The following is a 16,467-nucleotide window of genomic DNA, read 5'->3' as shown; positions in this document are numbered from 1 at the left end:
CGTAATATGAACTCATTTTTATTATAAAGTCTAGTCTAGACATTTTTAAAACACGTTTGGAGATAGGAATTAAATTAGATTATCCAGGCTATTTTATATGTTATTAAACATTGTTAAGGTTTGCCTTGATACAACTTGAGAGTGACAGATGTTTTTACCTATCTAATGTTAAAGGGGGAAAATATTTGTTTGAAATTTTCATTTGGCGAAATTTTTACATTTTTTTTTTTATTTTTGAAATATTATTCTTTCTTTTTTCAATATGCTACTTGGTTTTTGTTTCTTCAGCTAGGAATGCAAAAGCTTTGCTACGTTTGTTACTTTTATTTTTTTTACGTTATTACTACACTTAAATCACTAAATAGAAGCTGCAGTAAAATCTATACTAGCCTAATAAGTTGCCGTTTTAAGGTATAAAAGATTTATCATCTGACGGTCTTTTAAAAAACTAAATTAGTTCCGTTAAAATCTATTCCGTTCACTTACCAGACGTCTGCATCGTAAAAGCAAACACAGGTGGTTCGCAGTTTTCACTCACATACCAACAATGAAACTGTCATCAGCGGAAATCATAAGCTGTCTGTGGGTGTTTATACTCTTGCGTAAAAAACAACAAGAATTCTAACAAAAATATTATACTGATTTGTATCTACAAAAGATTATTTGTTTTACAGCGAATCTCAAATTTTAGACTGAAAACATTCCTTCCTTCCATTTTACTTTGGTTCTGTGTGTACTTCACGTTTATATGTGATTGCTACTTGATTCAAGAATTTTTAACCCAAAATGCTGGAATCAAACACAGGTAAAATTTTATTCTAAAAAAGTAAGTGGAATTAAATTTAAATAATACTTTTTCTCAGCAGCACCTAATTTTTTATTTAGTTGCAGAGAATTTAGAGTGAAACATTTTATTCGTCATCAATGGTTCCATAAACATTATCTTAATTAAAGACGTATTATTTGTATGTTTTATTAATTATAGGAAATTCATTTTGGTTTTTTTTTATTTTTTATTTTGTAATGGTCTATTTCAAATCTGAACATAAAATCTTAAATTGCTTTGCATAACATGTTCGGTTTAATATTAAAATAAAAATTTTATTTCAATATTAAAAATTATGTCAGAATGAAATATAATTTATCAAAAAAAATCACAGTCGGAATAAAACTACTTTATATTTATGTTATAAATATATTACGATTTAAAAAAAACATTTACGAAACAAAACGATGAGAATTATAACACAAATTCTGTATCACATTCTATAAAAACATATTCAGAACATACAAAAACTGTACACTGAGAAATAACTGTACGCTTAACACAAGTCTTCATCATCACGCTAACTATGCGTTTCAAGTTCCTCGTTCAAAAAATTACATACAAAATACGGATTAGAAATCGCGGAGATTAAGAATGAAAAACTGATCACGCTCGAAATTAGTGTGAGGATTCAAACTTGTGGTAAGCGTACTAATTTTATATTAAATATCAAATATAAACTACACTTATTTTTAAATAACCAAACATTAATTTAAGACAACGCGTCTTTAAAATTCTGATCAAAAACATTGATAGTGTTTTGTTATATAGAGTTCTTCTTTCTATTAAACGATTAAATATACTCCTATCATAAGATCTCCCGGCTTCGATTATTCAACGTTTTTTTATAAATGCTTCCTTATATCGTGAACCAACAAATTCTTGAGATAGTTATCGTCGTTCGCGAAACATTCAACGATGTCGAAATGGTCCATGTTGTCTTTGATCTCCAGATACATGTTCTGCATCAGGCACGTGTTGTACAGCAGCTCATAGAACTCCCTCGACTGCTTTTTGAAGGTAGGACTATCGTGTTGCCCGGCCAGGATGTAGACCCGCACTCTTCTGGCCTGGAGGTGTGTGAAACAATCGAATTGAGGTGACAGAGGCACCGCCCACTCTCTAGGCAACTGCACCGCCATGTTCACCGACGTGTGGATTAGTTCTCGCAGGTCAAAAACACCTGATATCAGAAAGGCACCTTGCAGACGGCACGACCCTGGCGTGTGTTCAAGGAAATCGGAGTTCGAAAGGAGCTTTGCTACTAAATGTGCGCCAGCTGAGTGACCCGCAAAATAAACTCCCCTGTGAAAAATATATTTAGAGAACAGTAAAAATTATATCCTTTTACTATAACTTAAATTTAAATAAACATCACTTATTTCGTTTTATATGTGAATACGAGTGTACGGGATTTCACATTATGATCACAGATGAGTCGTGATATCGAGTATGCGTGATTAATTATCACAAATAAAAGACGCTTTAACGAGTTTAATTATAATAATTTAATTGACATTTCATCAATACTTTATCCTTTGTTTTAATCAGACCGTGCAAGGCCAAAGCGCGGTTACAATAGACTACTGTTATTGTATCACGGTAACCAATTAGTCGTTGTTCTCGATGTCAGCTTCATATTTTAGTCAAAAAAAAATAATCGTAAAGGACGGCTTTCGATTGAATTCCTTTGATGTCACTGACATACGTGTAAATGTAATTATGTATGTGTCAAAAAAATATATTTATTCATATAAGTGTTTTCTGAAGATTTTTGTACTGAGTTGAATTTAAAAAAAAAAGATTGTCGGAGCACATTACGAGCTACTATAATAATAATTGAATAACAATAGCTCCCAAATGAATTGTTGTGTGCAAATAATTTTAATGTATTTCGATGTCATAATATAATATTTCGATGTCATAACATATGCATGTAGTATGTACATTATTTATGCATACCTCGAACCCATTTTTTCAGCGTATGAAAATACAAATTTCGCGGCATTTTGAATCTGGTTTACGATTTCCGGTAGCGTTGCAGCCGGACAGAGGTCGTAGCCAATCACGATGGTCTTTATCCTAAAGCGGTAGAGAGGCTGTGCTGGGTATCGCGATAGCTCACGAGAGAGTTCCTGCCAGTAACCGCCATGTACATAGACGAGAATCGGTGAATCTGCAAATGAAATAAATGACAATCGAAATTAATAATACTATTTTGGAGGTAAAATATTGAATCTGTACCTCAATTTGCTTATGAAACGTACTTTATCATACGCATTGTAAAGTTTCTTTGGTATAAATTGGAATGTCTATTATATTTTTTTCATTAATTATTTATTCTTTTTGTGGTGATTGTTTATGTCATAACATTATTTGATAGCTTTGAGCTTTACTAAATGAGAAATAAGTATATTATATTAATGAACTAAAAAGCAGGTCAATAAATACGCCTTTCAACAGTACGACCACAATCGTGACGGAATTAATTTTCCTGGTGGTTCAGTTGGGAGTGTTCAATAACTGAAACAGAGTTTTATATAGAAGGTGTTCTTTAATATAAGTATTCTAAATCCTAGAGCTCGAACATTAAATTATAGAAAACGTAGATACGAAAGTACAAAAGTAAATTTACATGATTTACGCGTAGAATATTACGTAATTTAATACTTTTTTAAAGTAGATGTTGAATGTACGTAAAAAATCAAGGAAAAATTTAATTATATCTAAGATATTAAGATATTTATTGACTCAAATTTTGCTCTGTAAAACTATAGAACTTTTCTGGATAAAATAATTAAAATAATTTCTAACTAATTCTTATTTCTATTCTTAGCAAACACATAGCTTAGGATGAGCGCTATATGAGGAGTTGCTGGATTTTGTTATATCGGCACTTTAGCTAATGTGCTCGAAAAGCTCTTAAGTAAGAATAGTTGTCAATATTTTTACTTTGGCACAAGTATTTTAAGTTTCAGAATCAGATCATACAAGACCATACAGCGTCCTCATAATATTTTACATAGACATCTTCAAGGGCTCATATTTGTTTCCAATTTTCTGTGTTTGATGAGAAATAAAACGCTACAATCCTGGACATATATTTAATATGTAGATCTAATGTTACTTTTCAATTTTAAAAGACCCAATGCAATAGACTTTTAAAGTAATAATTACTTTATTTCATTGAAAATGTCATATTTTTTTTATGTCAAAGGAAAAAAATTTAAATTCGTAGTATTCAAGGTAATCCGGCTATGTCACAAACCCTAAAGCGAGCAAATAACTTGACTAACCAGTAAATATGTAATGTCTGTCTTTTTAATATTCTCCAGAAGGACAGGTTAACTTCGAGATAATTTTTTGAAATATAGACGTGTCATTGTACAATAGCAACGTAAATATGTATTTGTTCATTTTAATTAATATTTAATAGGGAATAAAAATATTAATATTTGTGACAGCAAAAATATGTTTTGTTAGAGGTGAATGTACAAAAAAAAATCTTCTATAATACGTGTGTTAAAATGTACAAACTACAATATACATATTTGATTAATGATAGTTGAATTCACTTGGCGTTTTAAGGAATTTTCCCATTGATCTAAATAAATTATGTTCATCAGGATAGAAATCGAAGGTATGGGATTTAGAGAAATGTCTTAACTTATAAAATGAGATTGTAAGTTTAAATCAAGCAATTAATATACGTTTTCGATCAGTAAAATTGCAACAATGTAAGGTGATATAAATATTTACAATCACGAAAAAGATGTACATAAATAAATAGCGAATGTATATAATACATAATCAGGATAGATAAAATTATACGGAATTAAGAATTTTTAATTTAATTTTAAGTAGTATGTAGTAGTGTATTCAACATTACCGTCGGGAAGATCGGTGCCTAAAATGTCTAGCTTTTGTCCTGGAGTAGATCCGTACTCGATCTCTAGTTTATGAGGCACGTTGTTTATGGCTGCTTCACTTGCTGCAAAAAAAAAATAAAAAAAATGTATGGAAACTAAAAATTACCTGATAAGTTTTCAGAACAACTCTAATAATTCATAAAAAAGAGACCAAAATTGGTATATACGTATATAGGAAATTTTGTCTTTACTGACAATATGACTGAAATATGCAGAAAGTTCTCCATATTTGATAAAAATTCAAGTTTACATTGTGCGGGAAATTGCAACTACATTCTTCAGGACGATCGTTCCAATGACAATCGTGGTTAGATGATTGCTCTAAATACGAATTATCCCGACCAATACAAAAAATCTAATAGTCTATGATCTTGTATTCTGGGCAACAAATTTCGTAAGAGACGGTAAGTTCCGTAAGGTTCGAAATAAATTAGAAGAAATCTTTACAATTATAACATTTTTTTACTCAGAACATCCTAGAGTTTTTTTTATCCTACCTTTAATTTTACATAATATTTTTAACAACTTGCTTGTTTGCAATCGATCTTAAAAATTGTAAGTCGGTAATTGTTTTTAACTAAGAATAAATTAGTTACAACTGGTAACCAGTAGAATGTTAAAAAAATTGTGGCCAACCTCATTTTTAAAGGAGTGGAAAATTTTAAGTCTTGTTTCATCGACTTAACTTTCTATTTAATGGAAATGAGATGAAGTTTTATAGTAAGCATTCAGTAAACACGTTCAAATAATTGTCTCTGTTAAATTGAGCTTATTACGCAGAACTTAAAGGTCAATGATTCATATAATATTTAATTAGTATTTATAAATTTCATAGATCAAGATACCTTCTGTCACTCTAAATGTTTGTTGGCTATAACGTTCTCAGACATGAAAATAGTTGAAGTCAAACCCTTTTATTGAAAGCCTAACTAAGTAAATGTAAATATAATTGAAATATAAAAAAATTCAAAGTACCTGTTTAGAGGTTCCACATATAAAATAAGGGATAATCTGTTTTTTTGGTTAAGCTAAACACTGTTTTAAGTTCACTTGGAAATTAACTCAAAGGTACTATCAGTTGCAGAGCCAAGCCTTCGACCGTCCATTCACAATTATATCGAGAAACATAATTTAGACCAATGTAAACAAAACAGATCTATTTATCATTGAAATAAACATAGGATTACTGTTTATAAATTAGTATAAATTTCCGTAAAGCCTCTATTTAAGAGATTGATTTGTTTCTATTATTTCACCAAAATGTTTTCCGTGATTTTGTATTTACAACAATATTTTCCGTTTTTCCGTATGATAAAAATAACAATGAGCATACACTCAGACGATGTCGGAATATAAAAACATTTATCGGTTTTCTGTTTGTGGAATCAAAATTTATTAATATTATATAATTTGTAGTATAATAATATAATACGTATGAATTCTTGAATATAAAAAAGGTTACATTCATAAACATACAACTATCTGTCAGCGTCGATAATTTTTTTTCTAACAAGCTATCAGATAATTAAGATTTATAATGTTTTAGTCAAATATGAATATAAAGAGTGTTTATTTTAATATTTTATTAAAAACTTTTAATTTTCTTCTTTTTTCATTATTAAAATATCATCGAGTTAATATACAATAGAGTTTTTATTTTTTGTTTCCTTCCTTAAACAAATAAATAAGATTTTAAATAAAGGAAAAAATATAGGGAAAATAAAATAATATGGTAATAAAAAAACAATGGTAAAACTTTTTGAACACCCACTTCTACAGCATATTTATTTCAATATATTATATAAGCGTGTACCGTTAAATTGTGACCCGAGGCAAAACGGGATTACTTACAACTGTCTTACAATTTGTTCTAATAACTAATACGAGGTATGTTAGAGTAGCTTTATGTAATTTTTTAAATTTTTCTACTGAAATTTTCAACTTATATTAAAGAAGTATCTTTTTTGTGAGGATTAGTAATATGATAAATTTAATTATTTTCATTATTTATGTCCGTTTTAAGGCGTCTCTCTTCTCGACTCGGGTCCCCGTACCCAAACTGTCAGCATATTGTTATTGAGTAACGTTTACTCTCATAATATTCATATGAGAGACTTAAAGCTATGAACAGTAACTATACCAAGGAAAAATTAAGATTATTTCACCATAATAATATTTTATAACAGCTTGAATCATCGCCTCACTTTAAATGGCTACTTGCATACGCCATACAAGCGATCTGTTGTTTTCCTTGAAGTTATTCGTTAGGAAGTTTTTTAATTTTACAATACCTATAAACAATATCGTATAAAGAAAACCATATTATTGTATAATGAGATCTAAGATTTTCGCGAGTATTCATTTAAATGAAACTAGTGTTATTCGGATTTACTACGCGAATTTTATTATTTAAAAACTAAATAATCCCTACGTTTCGGTTACTTTGCAGCAACCGTGATCACGGGCAGACGAGGTGTGTATTCATATTATTGTATTTCCTTACAGTTCTGTTTATAGAATTTTATAGCTATAATTGATCTAAAACGGCGTAAGGCTTTAAATGCGTTTAAGTATAAAAGATCGTGCATCATGTGTACATGTTTGTTCCTACAAAAGTTATTATATTTGGATGTTATAATTTAATTGGATAAAAGTAATGATTTGTTATGTCTGTTACATTTAGTATACAATATCTTTTGTACGCAATGTCGAGCGAACTTTTACAATATTCCTTTTTTAATTCAAAATAATCACAAGGATGTCCATATTTTGTATTATTTGGAATTTCTTACGAGGAATATTCTTTAAAAAAAATGTTCTATATCTTTAATAAAATGATGTAAGAAAATATTTGTAATAAGTTTAGCAGTCAAAAATAATACTCAAACTAACTCTTGTAAATTATACTCGTATCGTACAAGTATAATTTGCTGAACAGCGGTAAGTTATTACAAAAAAATGTAATTGATACCACAAATTTATTACCTGCGCTGACGAAGTCTACATGGTGTTGTAATACTTTTTGCGATGTCGAGAATCTTCTAGACCACTTGCTAGGAGAATATTGCTTCTCCAAATCCATATCGTCCGTTATCAGAGCCATAGTTGAAGGAAAGATCTGTAAGTTTAATAATGTTGATAGTGATTAACCTTCGTTTACCTACACATGAAATCAAACAGAAGTATTAATGAGATATAAGATTTTCGCGAGTTTTATTCATTTAAATGAAACTAATACTTTTCGGATAAACTGCGCGTGATTTATTTTTTACATAAAAAAAAAATAATCACGCGCAGTTTATCCGAAAAATATTAGTTTCATTTAAATAAACAGAAGCATTGTTCATAAAATTTGAATATCAAAAATGATGTCATTTTTAAGTGTATAAATAATCTGCTCATATTTTTAGTGCTTATCACATTGGTTGTAAATGAAGACAAATTAGAGATAACGTTTTATGACATGATAATCAACTGAACCTAATAAACTTAAATAACTTTTATTTAACTATGATTGTTTAAGTAATGTCATAGAACTTATTAATGAAATGGACTACCAACCACCATGGTGCACTTTCTTTATATTCTTTGTTACACTCTATCACGTGACAGCAACAAATTTATATAAAAACAATTAATTTTCTATCAACAAATACAACTTAACTCATTCACTTTAAATATGGTTCGACTATATTTTACACTGCCACGAGAAGTTTCCGAACTGAAATATCACTTACAAATGAACCGATTACAAACAGATAAATAATGGTTTTTATTGCATTTGTTTATAAACACAAACCTTATATATCACTAACGATGCTAAGGGTTACGCTTATTATATAATTAATAAAAATATTTTTCTTGAACTCGGTCTTCTGAATGTTATAAAATTTTTAAGTAAATATATTCGATAGATAGTGAAGGTGACATTATTAATAATAATATTTTTAAAGATCTAATCCATATATTTTTATTACCATGCTGATTAACCTTCAAACAAACTTGTACTGTTTTTTTACTAAAATATACATTTCTCTGAGGAATATTCATTCGTTAGTCGGTAGTAATAGGTCTGCCGCAGTTGTCATACTTTAAGATTTGTTAAATAAATTAAAACGAAGTTGTTCATGAGTTAAGTGTTATCGCGTATGTTGCTATTAATTTATCCCGATTTTGCAAGAATACAAAAGGCTATCAGCGCTAGTCGCCATTTATTAATAATAATATATAATATGTCTACTGTTAACAAAGCAAGCGGTTGTTGACCTAGATTTAAGATATCACATTACTATAAAAACGCATTTTATAAGCCTATTGTGAAACATTTTGCTTTAGAGAAGCGAATCGTACATTTTCATTCTGTTTTTGTATAATTTATGGTCATTGGAAAAAAAAATCCTGGTTTAATATTTCAGCTGCATCGAATTTGACTCTAGTTTCCAGTTCTTTTGGAAACGAAGCTGTGAGCAATAGAATTGGGAAACATTCCATTTCCAACAATAATGGGTTCATTCACTCAGATTTTTTTTTTGGACAGAAACCGGGGCATTTTCCAAGGGATATTGTTAAACTATCGAAATCAAGCTTTTTCCGCTGTCTGCTGACAATGGCCAATAACTTACTAACTCACTACAACCTAATCGATGCTTCATTTTTTCCTGTAAACTTTTTACTTACTAGGTACTCAATAATTATAGTTATGTCACAAAATAAAATATAGAAAGGTTTTCATAAAAATAAAAGTACCTAATGTTAACCGTTTATGATGATTGTACAATCTATTTTAATTTATAATTGTTTTAATTGTAAAACTTTTACAATCAAAATTCACTGTCAAAGTAGAACGTCGTCAAAAACAAGTAAAACCACAACTTAGAATAAAGGTTTAGGAAAATCGTCACCGGGGATGAAATAATAAAATAAATATATTAAGATGTAAAACCTTTTTATCGATTAAGCCGACGGAAGAGGAGTCTTGTTCTGTTTAAAAATGTTTGTTCTTATTTTAAAAGTAATATTTGAGAAACTTGTTGTAAATTTAATCTAAAAGCCCAATAAGGTCGATAAGACACACGGATTTGTATTATATGATTATAAATATATACTAAATAAAGCTTTTATAGTATTTAAAACACGGAAATAGCAATGTGTTATATATGTAGATATCAACTTGTATTCCTTTTCAAGAGAATTGCGTGAGCGGATCCACGTGGAATTTAACACAAACGAAATTTCTTACGAGAGGAAGTGCACTGAACGATTAATTTTTATATAGAATGTTACTGAATGCATTAATTTATCAAAGCCATGAATATAAGCGATTGTTGGTCTTGTCTTTAAATGTCAAACAGGATACCATTTTTATTCTACTATCAATCTGGAAATAATTGATTAACTATGATTGAGTATTGAATGTTCGGCGATTTATAGATGTATCAATGTGGGGACTTATTTGAAATTAAAACAATTTTACAGATTTTGCAATTTAAACAAAATGAAACCTGAACTATTTGTTTGTGAAATTAAATTGGTCTTTGTATTCAATTAATTTAGATTAAATAGTTAAAAAACATTGTTCAAATGAGGAACACGATATGAAGATAACAAGTTTTTGTTAAGTTTTTTGGAGAAAATTTTTTAATGGTATTTTTTCACTTTTACATAGTATGATTAGCATCTGATAGAGTATGTATAATACGACGAACAATATATAATAATAATACATAATAGTCATTATGCAGACGTTAACCTTATGTATAAATTATATATTACAATGAGGATTCATGATATAATTAGTTAGTTATGTGAGTTACGACTTATTATACTCAATAACCTCGTCTCGTCTGTTTGAAATATATGATGTACAAATACCGAACTCTAACAAGATACAGACGGCATTTAGTATTAATCCTAAACTAACATGTTCTTTCATAAATGACGTACATACTTCATATGTATCCAACACACAATGTTGTATAATATTTTGTGTGAAATGATTGATAACTCTGTCTGATTATGCGTAATATTTAATGAAAATACTTTACTTTTTGTATATTTTTAAAATGTATTTACTATATCAAGATCTTTTATAGAGGAAGGCGGCGGGTTCGCTGTACATAGGAATGTTTATTTCGTCTTGTACGTGGCCTTTAATCCCAGTTGAACGCACAACCCTCCGGGGTTGAAAGGGATTATCGAGAAGCTTATTACGGGTTGATTAACTTGAAAACGACTTTACACTATACCTATAATTAATACTGCGACTAAAACCTTTTAGATGAATGTAATTGGTGGAACTTAAAGATTACTCGAGATGGATGCTGTGTGTATTGCTCTTTGTACAGATTTGTCTAGTGAATGTAAACATTGGAGGTATTTGTATTTTTCATTAATAAATCTTCGGTCATAGCCATTTCTATGAAGATTTACAGAAGATAAACCGGCATGTTTATATCTGAGATATTTATCTGAGGTATGTACCTTTATCGTACTGAGCAAATAGTTACAATATGATTTATTACAAGTTTTAAAGCCATCTGACTCGAGTTTTTAAATTAAATAATGAGAAAAGCTTAAGATAACAGCTGAATTCTTTTATAGTCAACTATTCATAATATTTATTTATCATGTGATTAGTATCGTAACAGTTTTTGTAATGACGCTACCAAATTTATTTGTTTTTGAATTTTGTTCTTGTCATGATATTTTTCGTTTAGAAGTACACTAGTTGGATCGATAATGTTTATATTTTATATCCTGGGCAGTTTAAATTATGACAGATAGAGTCAAAATACAGGCTAAATCCACCAATTCTCTTGATATTCTATAACATAATTGCATTATTAATATGAATAATTGGCTATGAATGATAGCTCAATTCGCAAAAAATATACCACATATAAGGATATCTGCCGATAACACAGTAACAAAAAAACGGAAAGAAAAGCTGAACAAAACTGCCCTAACATCAAACGAACATCACAATTTCATACATTTATAGTTTGCAAACACGTATTTTGTTTCTCGATGTATATATGTATATTTGTTTTTACGGTGCAGCCAGATTCACAATTCAAATACGGTCCAAACTATTAGGTTCCCCTTTTAAAAGAAAAATCTGGATAGTTCCAGTTCAGTTCTATCTCTTACATAAATTAAAATAGTCATAAATTTCCGTCTATCCAAAGACGATTAGAATATGGGAGGATAATTTTTAAGTTATTTTAGTCATAGCCTAGCCATTGATTGCTTTTTTGGATAGAATTAGATCCGAAGTATTTATTTTATGATTTTGCATGGCAGTTTAGAGCATGTAGATCGTCTCGATTAAGTCTGTATTTTTCAAAGCCACTTTTTATTAAGGAATTGGACTGCATTCCAATAAGATATGTTTTTGCTGGTTTAGATGAATAGTCCTTATATTTTAGAGACTTTTAAGGAAAAGCCCTTAATTTTGAATTACTTTTATACATATAACGATAATAGTAGATAGATAGCAGTGATAGAAGAGTTTGGTACGTATTTGTGTGGGAAATCTTTTAAATAGGGTATTGGTAACTTTTCAAGGTTGCATTAGTAAAGAAAAATAAAGAAAATACTTGACTTGTAATTCGAAAGTATCGTATCGAAAAACTGATTCAACTAGTGTTTTAAATTTAAGATAATCTGGCCGTATATTATAACGTAATATATATATATGAACTATGAGTACGCTCAGACGAATTATTGAAAAAAAAAAACGAAATAAAAATGGTTTTTACCCGACAGCACAAAAAAATATATAATATGTTATCAATATGTTGGTTTATATTTATATTATAAACCAACATATAGAGGAAAAGAGAAAAAAAATGTGCACAAATAATTTAGAGATTAATTGAGTACCTAATTATATTTTAAATACTTCTTCCACGTGTGTATCGTCGTATAATTTGTTTGTTAATGTATAGAGTTTTTAATTTAATTGAATTTTTTATTTAGAGATGTTACGTTTCCACTTATATGCATCTTACAAAGCCCATACTTATTATATAAATAACGTAATCGTGATGGAGTTACTTTAAACTAACTACACACGTTTATACCACAATATGCGAAGATGTATGAACGAAAAATTTGAAACGTGCCACATGTATTTTTCTCTGCAAAACACGTGCAACAGAGAAATCAAAATAAACGTAATAATGCGTTTACGTGGATGACTATAGCCAAAATGTGCGGTTACCTTGAAAGCCTAGACAAGCAAGTTAGGTATTTCAAATAAATATTTAATAATTATTTTTATAATATTTAGCTTATTGATGCAAAATGTCCTGCAGACCTGTCTGTTTAGAAACCGAAGGCAATGGTAAACAATTAAAAAAAATATATATATATAGGTTATTAATACAATAAGTAACAATGTCTGAATCACAGCTAGTTCGCAGTTGCATATAAAGTGGTTATTTTATTCTTTACTATCTAAAACATTTATACAACATATTGAATTTATGCAGCATTACAAAGGATTCTTTACTAATTTCTTACATAATATAATCATCATAAGGCATTTTGTTTGGTCGGCGTTTTTAATCTGTGATATATGTTACTTAGAATAAATAAACTAATTCGATTTGCTCCATTAAAAAAATATACATTTATTCATTTTAGAGTAGGTTCATCTAATTTTTATCTTCAAGCTAAACACGTTAGCCTTTATATGGACCCGTTCAATGTAACACAAATTTCGATTCAAGTAAAATCATCAAAATTGGAAGTGAATTTCCAAGATACATAACTAATTGACTTAGCTGTATTTTGGTTTTAATGAATTACTATAACTCCTTTACCTAAACTGTTTGTTTAGTGCTTTTAATTTTATACCATGTTTGATTATTGTTACATTCAATAGAATAAATAGCGATATGGACAAGTGATATTTTTATATAGTATGCATTTAAATTCTTGACATTATATTAGTATTATCCTGTTATATATATATTAATACATATATATATAGTAATTCTTACTGACTGTTTACATAACTTAATAGAGTAATATAAAATAAAAGAAAATAACTTATCAGCGAATGAGATGTGAGACTTTGGCGAGTATTCGCGATTTCTTTCGATTACTACGCTTTATTTTGTGACTTTTAAAACTACATACTCCTGACGGGTATTTGACGTCTTGTCTGTCCGTGATCAGGGTCGCTGCAAAGTAAACGAAACGTCGCATCGGGAGCAAGTAGTTTTAAAAATAATAAGATAACGCGTAGTACCCAATCCGAAAATATTAGTTTCATTTAAACTTATCAGCGAATTTCAAGAGTGAATTAAATAGACATCTAAGTTAATTGTGACATTGCTATGAACAATTGGTGTAAATTAATAGTTTACTATCAGATCTCATTTCATGAGACATTGAATACATTAGAATATGATTACTGAAATTCTAGTAACGGGGGCAATACGAAGACTCAATTTGTTCCACATTATACAGATTTTAAAACGAATTACGCTAAACCAGACACTTATTTTTTTGTCTATTTATGTGACAACTTTGTATTCATGTAGTGGTAAATTTTTTAGATTATCTATAATTTTATTGCGATTAATGACAACAAATTTTTTTTTGTAAATAACTAAAAATACGTATATCAAATCACGGATATTAATTTTATACATTTGTTGTAATAGATATGACAGACATCCTAAATACATTTTTAAAACTAGTAAAAACTACTTCGACTAGTAAATTACTGAGTGAGAGCAAAAACTGTTTTTTTATAAATAGACCTGTCACTGTCAAAAATTTGTTTCTTAATGCCGTTACGTTACAATATACTTGTGCAAGTCTTGACTTGTGTAGCCGGTATTATATACAAGAAGAACAAATATCGTTAAAAAAAAATACCTTTTGCTTTTTCGTTAGATGTGTTCATTCAGAGAATTAAAGATGTTATCTATTCTGACTGAAGTTTTAGCAAATTCAATGAATATTTCTTTTAAAAAGTATTGCTTCTTCTATATTTCTTTAACATAAAGGAATTAAAAATTAACATAAATTATGGCACCTAAACAGGAAATAAGGAGAATAATTAAATATCTATGATCTAGTTTTATGACAATGGTCGTAACCTTCAGTTCAATAACTTTTTTGTACATACCAATAGTTTATAGTGATAAAACGTCACGTTTTACAAAAAGAGCAAGCTAAAATGTTTTGTGTTGTAGTTTATGTTTTATGTAAGAAAAAAAATCAGAAGCAATTTTATTTAAGCCACTTAAAGAATTGAGTGTATATAAAGTCCGTCACGAAAAAAAATGTTAGTTCATGAAAGATTCCTTAATTTTTTTAGTTTTAATGATATTAACAACTGTTGATAAAACTTTATCCTTCAATAATTACGTCCTAAATTTATTTTTAATATCTCACAGACACGTTAAATTTTTTTGTCATTGTCCTCGAATCTTATGTACTTTCATAAATAAAAATTTGTCAAAACTGTTACTGGTAACATATATTTTTTTTTACAAATATAATATTGCTTTATTTTCTTTACAATTTTTTATATCATGTTTAAAATTCAGTTTAAAATTCATGATTAAAATTTGTAATATAATATTTACAAATGTAGCAAACATTCCAGAATTTTTTTTTCGCAAATCGCTTTTGTCTTATTATTATCAGATATTGAATTCTAGTTTCGAGTTGATATGAAAATTTATCTTCATAGAAATTCGCGTTAAAATCTTAATATATCAACGATTTCATTACACAAAGTGTTAGTATGTGTCATGTTTTTGGCCTTTGGTTACGGAACCCTAACAATTATTATCTTAAATTTAATTTTAATGGTTAAACAGATTTATTTTACATTAAACTATGTTATCGCATTCTTAGACCTCTGTATGTTTGATAAATAAACAAAGTAATTGGAAAAATTTTACTACATTCTTTTTACAAAATACATGACGAAATATATTTTAAGCTTTCATTTATTAAGTTATTATCAGGTAAAATTAAAATAAACTTTGTTTGATCGGTAAAGAAATGAAAGAAGCTTTAAGCCAAAATTTAAAAAAACTCTCTTTAGTTATATCAAAAGTATCCCACTAAAATAAAGATGTAAATGAGTTTTATTTCATTAGGTATATAAAATGTTATCATTCGTATGTTTAGAAGCAAAATCAAATATTTAACATCAGATTTCAGTAACAAACAAACATTCTTATACAATCCTTTCATAGATCGATTATGTATATAAAACGTTAAAAAAATCATAAATAAATTTTAACATACTGTCAAATAAATCTTAATTATAACGATGTCTGTTTCAACTATAACCTATTCACTATTATTTTAAAAAACACAGGTGCTGTAAACAGCCTCAAAGCGTATACGACCGGCCAAGTATGTGTGTACAATGATAACCACGTTTTAAATATAAAAAGTAACAGTACTAACTACGCTTATATTTGTTTATACTAAATTTGTAACTCAAGCTTCATATGGTAACTCACCCCTAATATGATCCTTTTGCATTGAACAGATGTGATAGAAAAACTATATAGAAACTGTTAGTAAACAAAGATCTCGTAATGATGCGCAAGCGCACCGGTCACGTCCGCCGTTGTGGGACTCCACGCCTCGTTTAATTATAACTCCGCGGCTATGTAGTACAACCGGTCCTATTATACAAACTCAGTGGATGCACTTTCCCTTGTTTAT

The 16,467-nt window shown here is 28.7% G+C and overlaps 1 protein-coding gene across 2 annotated transcripts; it reads right to left on the bottom strand.

Moving 5' to 3' along the window:
• Positions 1-1,175: 1,175 nt before the first annotated feature.
• LOC116766874 (kynurenine formamidase) lies at positions 1,176-16,408 on the bottom strand. 2 transcript variants are annotated; one of them, XM_061526912.1, is made up of 5 exons: positions 16,260-16,408; positions 7,741-7,873; positions 4,716-4,817; positions 2,789-3,002; positions 1,176-2,131 (listed from the first exon to the last, which is right to left on the bottom strand). In XM_061526912.1, the coding sequence occupies exons 2-5, from the start codon at positions 7,856-7,858 to the stop codon at positions 1,672-1,674; spliced, it is 894 nt and encodes a 297-aa protein (XP_061382896.1). In that variant the 5' UTR covers positions 7,859-7,873; positions 16,260-16,408; the 3' UTR covers positions 1,176-1,671. The 2 variants fall into 2 exon arrangements, with proteins under 2 accessions (XP_061382896.1, XP_061382895.1); XM_061526911.1 differs by lacking the exon at positions 16,260-16,408 and adding an exon at positions 8,317-8,473.
• Between the last annotated feature and the right edge of the window lie 59 nt (positions 16,409-16,467).

The sequence above is a fragment of the Danaus plexippus genome, assembly GCF_018135715.1.
Source record: "Danaus plexippus chromosome 3 unlocalized genomic scaffold, MEX_DaPlex mxdp_30, whole genome shotgun sequence".
Classification (NCBI taxonomy): Eukaryota; Metazoa; Arthropoda; class Insecta; order Lepidoptera; family Nymphalidae; genus Danaus; species Danaus plexippus.
Note: the sequence above shows the minus strand (reverse complement) of the source record. Positions and strands in the feature narration are given on the sequence as shown.

Excerpts from the sequence above, each read along its gene's own strand:
- LOC116766874 (XM_061526911.1), bottom strand. Across the intron at positions 4,818-7,740 it reads TGTAGACTTCGTCAGCGCAG|CAAGTGAAGCAGCCATAAAC; the intron begins GTAATAAATTTG and ends TTTTTTTTGCAG. Across the intron at positions 2,132-2,788 it reads GCTGAAAAAATGGGTTCGAG|GGGAGTTTATTTTGCGGGTC; the intron begins GTATGCATAAAT and ends TATTTTTCACAG.